This window comes from Tauraco erythrolophus, chromosome 6, assembly GCF_009769465.1.
Source record: "Tauraco erythrolophus isolate bTauEry1 chromosome 6, bTauEry1.pri, whole genome shotgun sequence".
NCBI lineage: Eukaryota > Metazoa > Chordata > Aves > Musophagiformes > Musophagidae > Tauraco > Tauraco erythrolophus.
Genome location: NC_141470.1, coordinates 33,963,793 through 33,983,072, shown reverse-complemented (window position 1 = coordinate 33,983,072; position 19,280 = coordinate 33,963,793). Strand labels below are relative to the sequence as shown.

The 19,280-nt window shown below is 43.8% G+C and overlaps 1 protein-coding gene across 1 annotated transcript in view; it reads left to right on the top strand.

Moving 5' to 3' along the window:
• The window catches only part of SMOC1 (SPARC related modular calcium binding 1), a 129,833-nt gene that overhangs the window by 100,061 nt on the left and 10,492 nt on the right, over positions 1-19,280 (top strand). The window contains exons 8-10 of the mRNA XM_086613612.1: positions 7,643-7,835; positions 8,744-8,826; positions 12,359-12,464. Coding sequence (XP_086469738.1) covers positions 7,643-7,835; positions 8,744-8,826; positions 12,359-12,464 — 382 coding nt within the window. The remainder of the gene's footprint in view (positions 1-7,642; positions 7,836-8,743; positions 8,827-12,358; positions 12,465-19,280) is intronic.

The window sequence follows — 19,280 nt, the reverse complement described above, 5'->3', positions numbered from 1 at the left end:
TCCTTGCTGGTTGTTATAGTTTGTACTTGATCATGTTGATTTAAAACCATTTATGAAGATGACTTTGAATTCTTTTCTGAATTTTAATCTGTAAATTGGATGCTGTGTTCCACTAGCCAAATTGGTCGTTTAATTTGATACAAGATAAGTCTCATGATTGCTTTCAATACTGAAGAACTGTTTCACAGAGAACTTTTGAGACCTCTCCTTTTGGAGCATGTTTTACTTAACCTGCAGTGTTAGATAGTTATCTCATAGTAATTGTACATAGTCTACGTTTTCCTCATTTGCTTATGAGAATAGCACAACTTAATATATACTCTAATGAGCCAGAACTTAATCAGAGTTCCATCTAATACATTGTCTGTGAAAATGCAAATATTGGCATTTTTTTGTCAGAGTGATGTGCTGTAGCTGTAAAACAACCTCTATTGTTCTCCTTCTGCCATCCTTCAGCTTGTCTGGCTGCAGCTCTAGGAGGGCTAGGACTGTGTGACTGACTGCTTGAGAGATGAGATGGTAGAAAGAGTCCAAGCCCTGCCTGAAAGACAGTTGAGAGAGTATTGCAGGGACAGATAGGTTTCACAATGTGCGGGGTGGAGCTTTATTCCTATGTGATTTGGAAACCCCGTGGAGCAGACTTCTTTCCCAGCTGGGCAGCACCCAATGCCCACAGGTTCTGTAAAGTGAGCAACAGGTTGTGCATCAAAAAGCCCCTCAGCAAGTTCACTCTAATCCCTGAGACAGTGCTTCCTTCAGCCATTCCTCCTTATTTCGAGCTAGAGAGTAGATATTGAATGGGCTTCTCATCATGTAGCATTGGCAGGAGTGCAGTGCAGCTGTATCACTTTGGGCAGAAGGAAAATGGCAGAGGAAGGATGTGTTCCTATATAGCTGAAGTTTAATGAGCCACTTGGAACAATGCATTTAAAATTATAAGCCACCTGTTAAACCTCTGCATTGTACTTGTTCAGCACTGGAATGTGTAGTAACCTCTGCTTCCTCTGTAGCCTATGCCTTGAGAAATGAAATTGAGCAAGTACTAAAGTAAAGCAAGGACTGCTCAACTGGTACAGTGTGGGAGCACCTGCCAGGTTTGTTTTTCTCTTCACCTTTACATTAGCCAGAATACCCTGGAAGAATCACAGCCCCAGACAGAACAGGGTGGAGTGGGTAGCAGTGCTGATGACTAACAGAGGTGCAGAGAGATTTATGCTATCCCCATGAGCTGTATTTGCTCAGCTGTTATTGTGCTCCTAGTATACACAGAAGGGGTTGTTTCTCTCTCTGCCCATAGCCCTGCTCTGGGGACAGGCAGCTAGTGCCTATCCACTGCATTGCTTTGCTAGTCCTGCCAGCCCTCGTGCGTGTGCATACCCAAGGCTTTTCGAATTCTCTTTCCTCTCTGAGGTGGAGGGAATGCAGATATGGGCTGATGCATATAACCTGTGCTGAACTTTCTCTGCGGAATGAGGCTGGGCTTTCTGCCTGCAGCTTTTGTAAACTGTACTGGGATGAGGCACCTGTTCTCCAAGAGCAGACCTGAGTCCTGTTCACATTAGAGCTCCCTTATATCACGCAAAACCACCTTTAAGCTGGTGTGTGTGCTATGATAAAATGACCAGTTCAAGTCTCCTCATCTCTGCCAGAGCAGTGTAAAGACAGGCTAAATAAAAACAAGAAATCAGCCCTTCTTGAATTGAGCTTTCCTGGGAGATAGGAAAACACTTTCTCTCACTAAGGAGAAAACTGAGGCACAAAAACATGTGGTCCTCTGTTTTGGCTTGGCACAGGTTGTCAGTAGGAACTTGGCACTTAGGTATCAATACTGCTGCCTTTTCTGTGCTGCACTAGTTCCTCATGGAGGGGAGAGCTGGAAGTTGAACAAAAAAATTTGGGAAAGGCATGTGTTTGATTTTTTTTGGAATGGCATTTTGAAGTCAGGTCCCTGCTACAGCACTAACAATGAGGGCTGGTCAAGAATCCTTCAGTAAAAGGCCGCCTTCTCCCCTTCTGATGAATGCTTGTTCATTAAAACTGAAGCTTTCTGTGAGAACTCCATGGGAAAAGTTTCCCTGGTCCAGATCAAAGTGAGAGAGGGAAAGAGAAGGAAATCTGCCCTGCCTGGCATAGCCTGTAGCTCTGGGGTTAGCCTATTCACATAGGCTCATTGAGGCTGGGTAGAGCACAGAGGGAAGTTACACTCTACCTTTTGCCTGGTTTAGAAGAAGGACTCTTGTCTCTCGAGGGTGTAGGCATCTCTCCAAGGTGTCATAATCTTGTTTTGATGTCACAATCTCCTTCTTTTAATGAGAAAAAAATTGGGTGCAGAAGAGCAATATTAAAAAAAAAATCTCTGGTGGTTGGATGGCAAATCTTCCCTAACCATCCACAGCATCCTCACAGCCCAGTGATGTGCGCTTGGTCCTTTGACTCTGACAGCAATGAGAGCTATGTGTCAGGAGAGCAACTGGAGGAGGCTGCCTTGTCCCCAGAGCAGCACATTGGCTGCGTCTAGCCCTGCAAGCTGAGCGTGAGAACTGTTAAGCACAAGCTTTTGGTTAGATGCTGCTAGACACCCTCTCTTTTGAGCTTTGTAAGGTAAACAAACACCCCATCTCTTTAATAACCATCTAGTTTATTAGACAGTCAGATGAGTCCCTTACCTCATCCATCATTTTTATTTTTATTGTGCAGGCACTAGATGTATGTTTGAATGTGTGTACTTAAGGGACCAGGAATGAGAGACCTTTTTATGAATCTGACCATGTATTTCTCAGAAGGCCATTACTAGAGGAATATTATTGCATAAATAATGTACAACTGCAGACATCCGAGCCCTGTTTTCCTGCAATAGCTCATAGCTTCAGAGACACTACTTTAAAAAATGTTTTAAGGAGCATTAGAAGCAGTCAAGAGTAAGAAGGAACAAACAGTTAGCATTTTAGAGCTGAGCAGTTAAGGTAAAATTAATATTTCTGCCAGTGATTCTCTCCTTTGGGTGTGCATGCATTCCCTATCTTTTTTTTTTGCTGTCATTGGATTTGTTGTAATCTAGATTTGCTGTCTCCCGAAGATTTCACTCCTCAGCAACAGCAAATTGGCAAGTGTTACTCAGCTTCTTTGCTGATGGTTGCCTTAAGTCAAAGCAGAGATGGCAGAAAACAAGAGAATGTGACAATGCCTTAAAAAAAAAAAAACAACCACAAAACCACAACAAAATGGGATGTAATATTATTGTGGGTCCTGGGAAGGCTGTTTATGTCCCACTGACTTGCTGTATTAAATGTTCTTCTGTCTCTAATGTTTAATATAGAGAAAGAAGGAAAACCTTTTTTTCTTTATCTTTCTGTGCTTGCAACGCCCATTAACTCAAACAGGGAATAGGCTTTTAAGTACCCTGCATGTATAATAAATATATGCTTCTTTCTAAGATGACAGCTTAATTTCATAGTTGGCATTAGACCTTCTAGCTTGGCCATAGGCTTTCACTATTCTCCATAAACCTGGCCTTGGCAACAGCAGCAAAGTTTCCAGTAAGCAGTCTGACTGGAACAGTCTGACTTCAGTGTCCTGGAGCTGGGAGAGCGTTTGATGGTCCCTCCATTACCCACGAGATCATCTTTCAGGATGACAGTGTGTGCAGTTCATGCCAAGTCCCATACTAGGGAAGCTGATGGTATGGATTTCCCAGCTGATTTTGTTGGCTGTTGAAATACACCCCAACTGTTAATATTCATGTTTATTTTTAAGGGAATTAAGTGCTGTTAGAGTAGTAGCCTGGAGGAAAGAGCCTCACCGAGGGCTACTGCTAGTTAATACTTTCTTCTGCTTAGTAGACTGATGTCACTGAAGGAACTTTCCACAAAGCTGTTGTCAGAGCCTCTGTTTAATGTCAATACGTCTGCTGTTCTGATCTTCTCTAGCTCAGGGATGGCATGGTAGATATGGAAAGGGTTCAGAGAAAGAACTGGGTCAGCTGGAACTCTTCACCATGTAAAAGAGATGAAGTAGGAATCTGTAAAGCAGTGAGAGGCAGGGATGGAGACTGCAAACTGTTCACTGTTTCATCCTTCAGAAGAACTCGGGTCATCAAACAAAGCTAGGTGGAGCTAGATTTAGATCAAACCAAAGGATGTGCTGTGTTCCACATGCAACATGTAGTTAAGCCACAGAACTAGCTGCAGGATGTCATTCAATAAAAGCTTGAGGGGAGACATGGCAAACTGGCAGAAGGGAAAAACCATTGCTTTTCACTAAATACAGACTTTGTGTGTTTGTCCCTGCAAGTTTCTGATTCACAGCTGGTTGAGACATGAAATATACAGGGGGAAGAAGCTTATTCTTGTCCTGTTCCTCCGTTCTCCTCTAAGCTTCTGCTTTTGGCCACGGCTGGAGGTGAAAAAGGCAAGTTGGGTCTTTGGTTTGCCCCAGTATGTCTGTTTTATGTTCTTTAGGATGTAATAGAATAGATGAGACTTTCATGCTGGCTACTTCTAGATGTGTGCTAGAAATGAGAAAAATCTCATCTCCCTGCTATTTCAGTTGTGCAGCAATCGTTGCTAATGACAGGCCACTGAATACTAGTGACGAGGTGGATTTTGCATCATTATGTCTATTTGATGTCAACTGAACAAAACCTGTAAGATTTGTTTCACTCAGCCTTTAAACACCCTTCAAACAGGAGTGACTACCAATTAGTTCTGTATTCTAGTAGTAAATGCTATGGCTCTTCAATTCCCACACATTTCTGTTACTATGGGCAGAGAATCTTTTGCTATTTTTTTATGGTATAGTACAAATGTGTGTGTAAATATGTACATTTGTTCTGTGCAATTTGCATACCTAACTGCAAAAGTATGTAAAATAAGATACTAACTCATCAAAAGACATTTATTCTCTCTTTTTTTCTTGATTTCAATAAGTGTGTGTGCATCAGAACAAAAAAAAAAAAAAAAACAAAAAACACTTCATTTTTTCCAGAGTCATTCGCAGTGCCAGTTTTGCAAGACTCAAAGGACTTGAGAAATCTTGGTTTGACTTTGTGCACTCGGGAAGCATTGGGGATTTAAATAGAAAAATTCCTGGAATGTAGTTCTCTTCAGCAGAATATTTTTTTCTTTTGCTTATTATATAAAATGATGATAGGGTATTCTGCCCCTGTGTTTTGCTTCCTCAAGCTGCATGAATGGTCTTCCTCACCTGAGGGCCAAGGTGTGAATTGCTGTCGGCAGAGTGTGGGCAAGCAGGGGCCCCTCGCGATGTAAGTGGTTTAAGGAGCCTGCAGGCCTCTCGCTCAATGACTTCTCTGTCCACGTACAGCTTGGGAACAGTCATGGGGCCTTTTTTTCAGATGTGAAATCTGTCAGCGAAGTGAAGTCAGCTTAAATATCAGCTGAGACTTGAGCTCCCTTTCAGTTTTTGTTGACTTTATCCGCTCTGGCTCCTTCCTGATCAAGTTTCTCTCTGCTTTAGTCAGACTTGCCAACACTTAAAAGTTTTTTATTCTGTGTTTCGGTTGCGTGGATTTGTGCATGGCAAAGTTCAGGTGCCCTTCATGTTCCCAGCTTTGACAGTGATCTGAAATGCTGGAGTGGGAGACCATTCTGAGACTGTTTAGCTGCTGCAGTTCAATTAGAAGCAGTAAAAGTGCTTCTGGTACCCGAAGCAGGCTGTACGCAGGTGATGCTGTGAAGACCTGCTGGAGCGTTTTGTGTTGTACCTGCTGCTACCAAGCTGAGGAATTCTGGTTGTGAATCAGCACCCTTTATCTTCCCCAAACACGGAACAAAAAATTACTCTCTGCACCAGAGTTTATCACCAAAATATAAGACGTAACTGATGGGGTACAGACAGGCAGGCAAAATATGCAGAAACAGCGAGCGTGTGTTAGCTGTGTGCCGAGCCTGCCCCAGGGACAGGATGTGGAGGTCATGCCATGTCTGCTGGCTGACTGTGCAAACATCTGCAGGTTTGGGATGAACCTGTGGTGTCATTGCCTGCCAGTGTTGAAGTATTTTATGTATTGAAAGCTTGAGGGGATTCTTGGCTGTGGCAAGAAATTTCAGATGTTGCGGCTTATTTATAAAAAGAAAAGAAACACAGTAAACTGTACGGGAGAGGAAAGCTAGGGAAGAAGAGAACAACTGTTCCTGCTTCTAGTTTTTGTCACTCTCCTAAGGATAAAAGTTAGGAGTTACTTTGTTGTCTTTCTTTACCCTATACTTAGGCATGTTTTAAATCCTGTGGTCAGCTGCCTTGACTGCTTTCTGTCCTACATGCGTGCTTTTTTTTCTCTGTGATACCTTCAGTGGTTTCTAAAGTTGAAACAATTTTCCTACTCCTCAAAGAGCCAGAGTGTCTGAAGACTTGTAATTCAGAACTTCTGGCTCTTGAGCCAAATAGGTCTTAAAGTCCCCTGGGTACTCTGTGCATCTCTTCCCCCTTTAATGGCTGGTCCATATAAGAGGGAGCAGCCTGGCACCTCTCCATGCATCTGTCACTCCTCTGCAGGTGGTGGTTGAAGAGGCAGCGTTGGGGCCAAAGGTGCCAGGGTGGCTGCGGAAACCACTCCTGGTCGTCTTTCTCTTCTCTGGTGGGTGCCATCTGTGTGCTCTGTTCTCTGGTTGACAGTGTCTTTGGAAATAAACTTTTCTGTGTAATAAGCTCTTAAGGGACAGGGTCCTACCTACCCCTTGGTAGGAAACAATATTGTGTGCCCTCTGTTTTCCAGGTGAGGACAATGGTGGAATATGCTGGAGAGGTGATGACAGTGTGGGTAGAATGGGATATCCAATTCTGTTCCCTGCTGAGGTGTGTGCAGGTCCTCTCTGCACTGGATAAGGTGGTGTGATAACATAACCTTCTGCTCTTCTTGGTATCATGTTGGAAAGATGCTATTGAGAGGGAAGAGTGTGTTGCAGTCTAGAAACAGAGACGGTGGGGCAGAGCAGGGTGTTTGCCTCCTTTGTTTAACTGGAAAATACAAGTGTCAATTTAGGCTCTCTCACTATGCAAAAACATCATCTGGGAAATGCTTGCCCCATTGCTGCAGTAATAGTGAATTATTGTTATCTGTTAGCTCTGTTCCAAAACTCAGGTGAATGGGAACAGTTTTTCCTGCTGTTTCTGGCTTGTTGGGCACTTGGCAGTTGATGTCTATAAGAACTTTAGAAATAACTTTAGAAAAAAATAACTTTAGAAACCACTGAAGGTATCACAGAGAGAAAAAAAAGCATGCATATAGGACAGAAAGCAGTCAAGGCAGCTGACCACAGGATTTAAAACATGCCTAAGTATAGGGTAAAAAAAGACAACAAAGTAACTCCTAACTTTTATCCTTAGGAGAGTGACAAAAACTAGAAGCAGGAACAGTTGTTCTCTTCTTCTCTAGCTTTCCTCTCCTGTACAGTTTACTGTGTTTTTTCTTAATCGTGTTGTGTCACAGCTAAATGTCAGAGGAAGCTCTTGACCCAGAAGTTCCTGAGTCCCTAGGGATGTAGACATACTGGTGTTTGCTGAGAAGGAAACAGACACAAAGGTCTTCTGATGTGAAGGATACCCCTATCCTGCTGAGCTGAGAAAGGTGTTCTTGATTTGATTTTTCTTCTCCACCTCCTTTAACCTCCCTCCTGTCTTCCAGAGAAAGTTCACTCCTGTGACCAGGAAAGGCAGAGTGCCCTGGAAGAGGCCCGGCAGAACCCCCGTGAAGGTATCGTCATCCCCGAGTGTGCTCCCGGAGGGCTCTACAAACCAGTGCAATGCCACCAGTCGACTGGGTACTGCTGGTGTGTCCTGGTGGACACGGGACGCCCCCTGCCTGGTACTTCCACTCGGTAAGAGCTGTAGGCCTGGTAAGATGCCTGCCTGGAGAAGATGTGGTATAAAAAAAAATAAAAATACTGTTGCCATATCAGATAAGTTCCTCCTTCTAGAGCAGTCAGCTCTGTATTACCTTCCTTAAAGCTAGCAATGCCCTATGTGATGTTCCCTATTGAATGTTACTCTGCAGCTACCTCCCTGTAGGACTTGGTGCATAGTAACTACTACCCTTACTTTCCTCTGTGTTAAGTATTCGTGCACAGCAGCCTTTTTTTCTCTGGCTTGCAGCTTTTTGGTGGTAGCAGGCACCAGGGCGTTGCTCAAGAGTACAGATGAGGTGCATGAGCAGTGAAAAAACAAGTGGCTTTGTTGCATTATCATCAGGTTTATAATTCCATGCTGCAGCCACTTGAATCCTGACCAGTACAGCTTTAGAAGACTGCTTGGTTGTGTGCTGATAGATTTTAAACCACTATAGATTTTTCTTTAAGTTATTCTGTATCTTAAAACTACCTGGGGAATCTTTTCTCACTTGAGATTTGGAAACAAATTGGGTCTGGCAAGTTATAAAAACAGGACAACAGGAGCTGGGACTTAAACTCTGCTAGATACAGTGATTCTGCAGAGCATGCACAGCTTTGAAAAAAAAGCTCAGCCTGTGCCCACAAGAGCTGGAAAAGAGCCTTGTGCTATTTGTGGGTCTGGGTTGGTAGCTGGTACTGGACTTCAGAGTATGCTCTTCTCTCTCCACTTCTGCTGTTGCTGACCGTCCATAAGCAGACAGATGCTTGAGAATAATATTTCTTCTGCAGTTTTATTGGTTTCCCCTTCAGTAAGCAGATAAGACACAACCCCTTAGCATCCATCTGATGACACTAAAGCTGTATTGCATAGTTTAGCATCTGCTGTTCTCCTTTTTCAGCTATGAGACCCCAGTGTGTGAAAGCGATGCCAGATCGAAGAGCACAGAGATTGATGATCCCTTCAAGGACAGAGAACTTCCAGGTCAGAGAGGAACAAGATACTGTGTCTGCTTCTTCCCTTGTCTCTCCTTGGGACACTTAAGAGGCCAAGAATATTGTTGAGGAGATGGAGGATTTCCCTCACTGTGCATGTTTTACCATGGGTTTTATTCAGTGTTTTTTTGGATCACCTCCAGTTTCAGCAGTGTACTGGAAAAGGCTGGCAGTGTCCTGAGGGCCGGTTTATTGCCTGTCTGCCCTTCAAAAACATGTCTGGGATCAGAATTTTCAGGAAAGAAACCTGGATGCCTGGAGGTCCCCTGGGGGAAGAATGGGCTCAGCATTGAAAGTTCTTCAAAGCCTGGCCAGGACAGGATCCTTTCCATTTAGTAGGTCTTTTCAGCAGCTTGGTGCCCCCCTGAGCAACAAAAGAGGACACAGCTGGCAATTGTCAGTGGACCAACTGGCTCCCTGACACTGCATGGACCAGGCAGGGCAGTGTTCCTGGTGCCCTAAGGTCTCTTAACTAGTGCTGGCTCTTCACTTAGCTGGACTATATCACTCATTTTCTGCGTCAGACCTGCTTTATTTCCCATTGCTGCTTGTTTTATATTCTGCTTTTCACACTTAACAGAGTGACAAGCTGCAATTTACTCTTTGCCTATTTTCTTCCTGCTAGGAAGATGTGTTGGGCATAGATATCTGTGCAGATCTTAAGAATGCTATCTTACCTGCCCGTGCTCTGATTTTTCCTTCCTGCTGCCTTTCTAAGGAGCAGAGTGAGGAGCCCTCACTGACAGGTCAGACATTGCTCTCCTGGCTGGGGACTGACCGCTTGAAAACAGAAGCTACAGTGGGTCCCTCTCCACCGTGAGGGAGTGGTAGAGACCAAGAACTGCAGAAAAAGCACTGGATCCACTTCCTATTCTCCTGCCCCTTTCTAGGGCTAGCATAAAGTGAGTTGTCCCTGAGCAGGTTAGTAAAGGAAATGAGATTTGTTCCAGATTTGCCTTCTGTGTCTCCTAATTCTCCTTCTGCTTGGCAACTCTGCCCTCAGCAGGGCTGGCTTCTATGCAGCTCCTCATTTTCACAAGTCATGTAGAAATTTCCTATCTGCCTCTCTCACATTCGAATGAAATTGACCAATTGGTTCAAGTGTTACTTTTGGGGGTAGGGGGATGGAAACCAGCTAAATGATTACATTAAGGCTCATTTTCTTAGGAAGTCATGCTAAAATAGAATAATCTTCCTTTCTTCCCCATCCCCTTCTCCCTTGCTTTACTGCCTCTCCCTGTGCTTTCCCCCCCTGCCTCTCCAGAACTCCTCTGTGAAAATCCTTTGCTCTTGGGCTTTTTCTGTGAGATTCTCTTCTTGATCTCTTAGGAAGACAGAATGGTTTTGTTTCCCTTCTCCCTCCCCGTCTGCACTGCAGCTGGACAAGGGGACAAGAACTGCTCGATGCAGAAGAGGACACATGTTGCTCCTCTGTAGCTTAGTGTTCTGGTCCCCTCATCAGACTCCAGGAGAGCTCCCCTCTCAGCTCAAGCCACTTTTCTGTGCCTGAGTAAGCTTTCAGCTCTGCGCTTGGCTGTGTTGGCTGGCACGATGGTTCCTGTCACTGAAAATACCCTTGTCTGTGGAGACACTAGGAGATGGAGTATCTGATACTGGTTTGTCTGACTGGGAGATGCTGTGCTGTATGATCTTTTGATGCAGACTTGAGGTTTGCTTGATTACCTGCTCTTGTATGCAAAAATTAACTGGCGAGCCAGAACTGCAGGAGGTGGGAGATGATGTTTCTTTTTACTTTTTTCTACTCTTATTTCTTAGCAGAACTGAATTTTAAGAAAAACCCCTGCTTTATTTTGAGACTGATCATTCTATTTGCACTCAGTTCTGTAAGGGGGACCCCGTACCTTATTCCTTTTCTAGAGGTTTTTTCTACCAGCATGCTCCTTGGCCTGTGCGAAGAGACGTTGCAGAGGCCAGGGTGAGAGAGACATAAGTCCAGATCCTTGCACACCTACACATACCCTCTTCACAAACTGTGTCATGGCTGTGGCCAGAAGAAAGAAGGAAGGAAAGTGTTGCTTGCACATAGCAAATGGCAAGCTGCTAATTCCTGCAGATGGTGAGATGCTGAGGCCCCAGGGAGATGACTTCTAGCAAATGGTTTTTCAACCTTCTCATTACTGCAACAAAAAGCTCCTTTAAGTGAGTGGTCTACTCTGGCTGCCATAGCAGCTTACCCATTACAATGGTGACATTTTCTGGACCGTGTGCCAAACGAGCACTGAGGGGTATGCGTGTGTGTAATGCACATAATATGGACACAGGCGAGGGACTGTTGGTTAGCCATTGCGGAGAACAGAGCCTGTAATACTGCAAAGGAGGGAGTCTTGTCAGATCAATTTGCAAGCTGCTTCAGCTGTCAAGGGATCACAGTAAGTTTCTGGTGCTCTGTTTGGGGTACACGTGCTTCTCTGCTTGTCCGAGAAAAGCAGAAAGTGTTGACACTGCTATATATTACTGGGGGAGGCTGTTTTCTGATGTCTGCTGCCTTAATCAGCTGACTAATCGGTAGTGCATGGTGGTTTAGGGAAAGAGAAGTAGTAAGGGATGTGGTGATGGCTTTTCTGTCACATCAAGAGAAGACAGTAGGATGGGAGGTGATGGGTTTTGGATGATAGTTTTGGAGGTGGTGGGTTGAAGTTCAGGATGCTCGTTGCTTGGTACGCTAGAGCAATTGTTACAGTATTAATGTGGCAGTAAATGAAGCATGCTTTTGCTCCTTTAAGAAGCAAGGAAACGGCATAGATTGCCTCATAAAGGTGAGGAGATGGAGAATTTCAGCTCAGCTGTGTTGTAACAGGCTGGCACTGTTAAGGGTAGGAGGCTCTGTCAGTCTGTGGTTGTGATAGTGGGGAACTAGATGGCCTCAGCACTAAGTAATGGAAATGGTTACCAAGTTCGTCTTCAGCCCGTGGTGTCCTGCGTAAGCCAGCAGTGGCTGGGGGTGATTGCCACGTGTTGACTTAGACTGACGTATTTCCCATGCAGTGCAATCATGCAAAGAAATGAATTATTGTGGTAGCTGCTGGCAGACGACGCTCTCTGTGCCTGAGGAGACTGAAAGCAGCAGTCCTCGCTTTGGGAAGCTTTAAGCTGTCAGTTAGGACCTCAGAACAGCCATGTTTGCAGAGGAAGATGACCCAGGAGGTAATGAGTTGTTTTGTAAACTTCTCTGCAAGTGTCACCATGGGAACTGCTGTCTGCCAGCTGCTTCCAGCACATCCCTGTGGTTATGCTGGTAGAGAACTGGGAGAGGCCATAAAGCTAACCACACAGTCTTCCTGCCAGGTATTGTTGGTGACCCTGTGTGTGCCTAGATGAAAACTGCAAGACAAATTGCTGCGCAGAGAAACCCACTGAGGGATTCTTCTGCCTTTCCTTAGGGACTGTGGTGATGCCTGCCATGTTACAAACAAAGGAGGTTCTGGCTGATCCTTGCCGAACTGGAGTAGGAGACCAATCCTGTGTGTTCTTGCATTAAACCTCCTCTTTTCTTTCTGCAGGCTGCCCAGAAGGGAAGAAAGTTGAATTTATTACCAGCTTACTTGATGCTCTGACTACGGACATGGTACAGGCTATTAACTCAGCAGCACCTACTGGGGGTGGGAGGTGAGTCCAGAAAGCGCTCGGGCTGAATGCCACCAAGGTGGCTGTGGAACTTGGGGTGCCCTGAGGTGGGAGCGGAAGGGAAAGGTGTTGCTCTGCTCTCATTCGGGTTCCTCTGGGTTGCTGGGAGAGGAGCTGAGGCTGCATCTTCAGACACTGCTCTGTCCTGTCATCCTAGCCCTGCCTCCTCCCACCCCTCCTCCCTGGCAGCTGCTCCACCATAAAGGTTAGTATGGCCCATTTGAAGTGTGAAATGAGAGCTCAGTGGGAGGAAGTGGCTTGTTCTTTTGTCCCCTGGTGCATGAAAAGACCTAATAAAATGCAAATGGATTGAAGGAGACCATGTGGCCTAGTGGCTACCACAGGGAGCAAAGAATGTGAACAGAATTCTTGGCAGTACGGTGCTGTGGTTTTGCTGTGGGGCAGCAGCCAGCCTGCTGATGGAGAGAGGAGCTGTTTCTCATGGCCCTCCCCTCTGACCAGCTGCCTGCTCATCCCTCTTGGAACATCAGGCCCGTTGCAAGAGGTGGGCAGAAGTCTACGTTTCTGGGGAAGTGGAGGAAAGCTGAGGTCTTGTCTCCCTCTTCTGCTTGATAATAGCAAATCCCTGTAGTGCAGCAGCTGCAATGCTGTGGCAGGACAGACCATTGAGAATGGACTGTGATGGATTTTATAGTGCTATATTGCCTTGGTTAGGCAAGGCAAGGCTTTGTGGTTCTGGATTGCCTTGGCTACAAAAGGAGTCAGTGCTCGTTTAGCGCGCAGGGATGCCGTGACTAATGTGCTCCTGTTCATAGAGGTGTAGAGATGAAGGAGGTGCCTCTGTGCATGTGTTACTTCCATGGGTATTGCTCTAATGTATTGAGAGTAATGTTGATCTCCTGCTTTCCCCTTTCAAAATGTAGAAGGAAGCAATGCCATCTTTAACTACTCAAGAAAAAAAACCTTCCTTGCTGGCACCTCTGTGCCTCTTGGTTTCAGTACGGATTGCTAGTGAACCCATATGGCTTTAACTGCGCATTTGGACCTTACAAATCACACCAGTGGCTGAGTGCTTGCGCACTGAATATTCTGTAACCTGTCAAATTACCAGTATATGCCTAGCGTGTCTCTGTTCATATAAACAGGGTGAAAAATGCCCCAAGGATGGGAAATACGTCGTTCTCTCCCAGCCATAAGCATTCCAATGTCAATTCTATCTAATTTGCATGGTTCAAATGCAGTGGGTAGGGGTGGTGGGAAGCCCTGGAGAGCATTTGATATTTATTTGGCATCTTTGGCACTGGGACTGAAACCCAGCCAATGTAATCATCACTCTTAAAATAAAGCTTAATATAAACCAATATTATAGAGACCAGAGATGTATGCTGCCACTGCACCTCTATAAACCAGCAGGCTTGCTTCCTAATGTTCCCCAAGCTTTGTGTATTTCTCAGCTTTCAATAGAGGCCTTTCTGGTAGAATTTTTCACTGCCCAGCTCTTCACACAGTCGTCATGTTGATTTATTTTCAGCTCCAATGTTGGCAGCCCAGTTTCAAGGGGAAAAAGAAATCTTTTAGCAGGCTGTCCTTTGTAAGGCAAAAGACTGCTACCACCCAAATACTCTGCCTGCTCACAGCCACGATTAAATTCAGGAAACTCCTCTGGTGTAAACTTCCATGTGCATCAGCTAGGCTAAGCGCGTACCCCAAAGAACATGTGTCAAGCTTTTCCGTTCCGTCCCACCATGCCATGATGGGACCATTTATTTTGCAAAAAAAGGCATCTCAAGGAATTTTTGGTACTTATATAAAAATTTAATCAGTGCAGCTTTCATTTCATATGAGTTTGCAGAGTTGGGAAGCTGTCTCTGTGCAATGAGTCCTGGCTTCCGAGTTTTCCAAGGGGAGGAACATCCTGACTCTGCTCTTCAGGAATTTCTGAAATTGTCTGGGTGACCCAACTTGACTTTGGCATTGGAAATAAATGCTCTTTTCCAAGATGAAGGGATATTTTATCTATAGGTTTAATCATATGGCTAATTCATTTCCCACCTTAACAACTAACAAAATACTGTTTTATGACGGTGCTTATCCTGTGTCTCCCTAGCCCAGGTTTGCTGAGAAGGTCATGTTGAAAAGAAAAGCTAGAGATCTGGCTATCTGATTTTTCTTAATGTCAGTCATGTCAGTTTTCGTGTCTTAATGTCAGTTTTCTTATTGGTGAGGCAAGCTTCACTTACTGTGGGCTCTTGTCCATCTTTGCCATAATGGTGGCAGAACAAGTTCTGTATTTAAACATGTACTGGTTCCCTCTGTAGCCTTCCTCTTTCTGTTCATTTACAGTGTTCAGCATTTCATCTTCCTGGGCTTTTTTTTAGAGTTTGAACAAATGAATCCAATGATCTAAGGTAAATTTTTATGTATCACCAGCAAACTTATGCCTGTTGCAGAGGGCAGGCCAGGCAAACAGCAAGCTGTACCCACATGTCAGTTGGCCCCATATATTGTACTATGTATTTTAATCAAAAAAGCAGCAAGTATGATTTTAGAGAAGGGAGGGAGTATTCCCGTTTCTCCATGGCAGCAGAGAGATGATACTGGCATACAATACACATCTTTAGTATCAACATTAAAATATGGGACCAAACACAGAAGAGCCTTTCCAAAGTGTCAAGGGCTGAAAAAGTCTAACAGTGAGAGTCTTAAGGAACTCAGCCTTCCTTAGGGTATAAAAAGAAAAAAAAAGTTCAAAGATGATTTTGTATAATCTGAGTATCTCCATAGGGACAAAAGCTCTGCAGGCTCATTAGTCTAGCAGGGAAGAACATGATTAGCTGCATATAAACAAACTTATGATCAAAATTTCTTTAAAGCAAGGGCAATTCTGAGGCAGAATGAAGTCATGAGGGAGGTGACAGGTTCCCTCTCTCTAAGACTTTCATCTTAGGCCTGATGCCTTTCAGAAAGACTTGCTTTAGTCAAACTTGAGTTATGGTCTGAAGAGTAATTTGATTTGCACTCTGTGAGTATGGTATACAGGAAATCAGATTAGATGACCCTGAGGCCTTTAGTCTGAATCTGGATATGTGGAGTGAAAACTTCTTGCTTTTGCCACGCGTCTTCATCTTCAGGACTTCACTTATTTATGCTGCAAAGCTATCTGTGGCTTTGCAATTAATGTCTGTAATAGCTTTTTTTTTGGGGGGAGGGGGTGGGAAGGGAGAAGCATGGGGAGAAATTAGAGATCTGCCTTTTCTGCATTTAAAATACTACATTGAGCTGTGCTAAACTGCACACTTTATGCTTGGCACACACAAAAAACATCTAGTAGCAGCAAAGTGAGGCTGTACAACTCAAATTGCTGTGGGCCATGTAAGTAAAACCTGATAAGACTTTTTTTTTTTAATTGGGCATGCTTAAAACAACCTTGTAATCCCTTATAGGTCTTGTCTTGTTTAAGCAAGTTCAAAGCTATTGACTTTAATTGAGTTACTCTTGCTTTACAATAATGTAAATGAGATGAGAACTTCCCTTCCTCATGGCCCTGGTTTATATTACAGCAAAATAGCCAAGCAGAATTTATTTAGACTTTTGAAACAGAAAATCTCTGGTAAAATTCATTCTTGATTTTAAGTTTATGTAATAACTCCAAGGCACATCTTGTTACCGTACGTTTTCAAAGTAATTAAGGGAGCGCTTGTAGGAAATTGGTGTATTAACCAGTGTTTGGTATCCTTTTTGAAAAGATGCATAGTTGAAATTGTTCACATATAAATCCTATATAATAGGAGCAGCACTTTTTAAAACTTAGACTTTGCTTTAGTACATTTTAGTCTATTTTCTTGTTTGGACATGCTTGTATTACACAGGGCCTAAACGAAAAAGACCAAAGGGGATCCCGGCCTGCGTTTCCCTGATCTGAGAAACCCTCTTTGGTCCCTTCCAATTCAGAGATGAATTTTAGTTGCCGAAATGCATGCACTATGGCTTGCCACATGATCAGCAAAAATATTAATGCCCTGTGGAATTTTGGGTTAAAAGGGCAGCTTGCAACAGCCACCTTTATCATGTAATGCAGCAGCTGTGTCCCTTCATTTTAAGTTGCCAATTATTCCCCAAGTAATAGCCCTAAAAAGTACTCTAGAAAATTGCTTCTGAGGTTCCCTTTCATGCTCTAGCTGAACAGTCTGAAGCAGGCAAGCACAGTTCAGCACATCTCCAGGGTGTTCTGAAGCCGAGCCATGTTTAAATAAAGATTGACACTTTCAAACAGCACAGGGAAGTTAATGCCCAACTCCTATTGCATTTCAATTGAAGTTGGATACCAACTTCTCTTTGTGCTCCTATGGAAATTCTAGCCTAATTAAAGATACAGCAGAGTTCATGTAAGAGGAGGATCTTTGAACAGTCAATGAGGATGAAGGGAGGTGATTTTTAAACCTAAATGATTTGTCCCACGATCTTCAGAAAAGTTGTGTTCAGAATAGTGTTTCATACACAACTTAGCCAGAGGAGAGGAAGAAACTGGGCCTGTAATAGGAAGATAACTTAAGTTTTAACTGTAGAGGAATTATGCATTCCTCATAATGAATTTGGACTGTGTAGTACCCCTTTGTTTAGTCTGAACACAGCTGAGTTTTTTGTTGGCTTCTGGATTCTTTGGCTACAGGAAAGGGAGAATAATAAAAGAAATACACGATCCTTTTGCAATTCCATTAGAGTAATCCTCTTTGATTCAAGCCATGTTCCACCGTTACAGCTTTTAACTTTAGAATAGACAACCGCAAAGAATAACAAAAGGACAGTAAGAAGTGGAAGCAGAGCAAGAACAATTCTGAATTTTACCTCAGTGTGTTAAACTCTTATCACTTTCTACCACTCCCCCAGGCACCTTGGTGGACATCATGACTGCTGTCATGGACATTGACTGGCAGGGTTAGTCCTGTCATTTCTTTAGCTTTGTTCTCGTCCATCCTTTATTCAGTGACAGCACCAAACAAGGTATACATCCTTGTAAAATATTTTCAGGCCAGAAACCTACAACTTCAACTCCAGTAGACATCCCGACTACTAACATACCTTGTGTGTTAGGAGTGGAAGCTGGGCTAACTTTTTTCCTTCTCTGTTGCTTCTGCTAGCAGCTTCTTGTGCATCAGTGTTTTTTAATCCTGGAATAGCTCTCTCTGGTTTATAGGCTCTGTTTGCAGTCCAGTCAGGTGATGTTAGGCTGATCTTACTCTCCTTCCCTCTTTCTGCCTCAGATGCTATTGTTGCTATATGAAGTTTGTATTACAAAATAATAGGTTTTCTGAAGGTGTTCAAACAAATGGTCATCTGCTGGGTACTTCAGAGATTCCAACCTTGCTTTCTGTCAAAGCAGTATTTTGTATTAGGATTTTCTGTCACTGCAACAGTACTGTGGGTCCATGCAGCCTGTCCAGAGGGGCTGCAAGCGCGCAGGGAGAAAAGGATCAGCTTTGGTAGGAATCAACTTTGGTTTACTCAGTAAAATTTAGTGGGATATATTACTCTTTGACAGCACGCTTCTATGGAGGATAATGTGATTGCACAACGTACATGGTTCTGTATGTGAGTAATGTCTGACGTTTGCTGCTGTTGTATACTTTACCCTGTATACCTGCCATTCTTCCCTGCTCCTTCCCACTGAGTTAACTTCTCCTTCCATGCAAGGGGCCTCAAGGGCTGGAAAGCATTACAAACTGCATGCAAAGTGCATATTCAAGCTGTCTGTTTGGTATTTTGGCATATTCTTCTCTCTCTGCTCCAGAATTCAGTGCAGCTGCAAAAGTATATGTCCATGTTTTTTCATGGCCTCTTTGCTTTCTGCCTGTACCCCAGTTACACCAGGTGATATGAAGGTGTTCTGTGGGAATGTGTCCCAAATGGAAAATAGTATTGTTAAAAGTATAACAGTACCTTAACCCACATATCTCCAAGCATAAGTCACCTAAGAAATAAGTATTCTCCCCCTATGAGGGAGCCGATAGCACATTACACAGGATGGGGAGCAAAAGCCTACTTAAAGAAGACTATATACTTGATGCCAACAAATTAGTAGGAAAGCTGAGAAAGCAAGTTCCCTGTCCTAGGCTGTTAATGGCAGACCATGCTTCTCGTCAGTGTTGCACTGTGGGTGGGCTTATGCTGCATAATGGAGCTAAACTTGCTGGCTTATGTACGAAAGCGAACCAGCGATAGCAGGTTAGATTTGGAAAATCAGCTTGCATAGAGTTCTTTGCTTCCCCAGCTCTCATTCTTTAGGATTGATTGTTTTCCCATAGAGTGCTAAAGAGGAACAATTAGGAAGAAGAGTAAGTACAGCTGTAATGTATTCAATATGAGAAGACTGAGAAGGCTGTCTGCAGTTTGATAATGTCTGTCTTTACTAGGTCTTCAAAGCTGCTGCAGCACTGGAGCAAGACGCTGGAATTCAGTGGACGTTTGTGTGACTGGTATTAGAGCAAGAGATGTTTTGCTGGGAGTTGAGAATGTACGGGGCAGCTTTGTTCTCTTGTTTTTTTCTGATTGCTTTATGGTCTGAATGAGTAGAGAGGCAGCAAACAAATGAAGTTTGCATCTGAGGGCTGACTTATTTCTCTTGAAACAGCAACGGAGAGATAATAGAGGGAAATTCCCCTGAAATACTCCTGCAAAGTCTGTGCTTGCAGGACAATAAGAGCCCCAAGATTTATTCCAGCTGACCCGGTAGGTATGGTGGTTGTTATAGCACACCATCAAAGCTAGATGGCTTAGCAGTGCTGTGAAGTTGCATCGATTCATATTTCATGGATGGTGCATAAGTGTCTTGCATGGGCA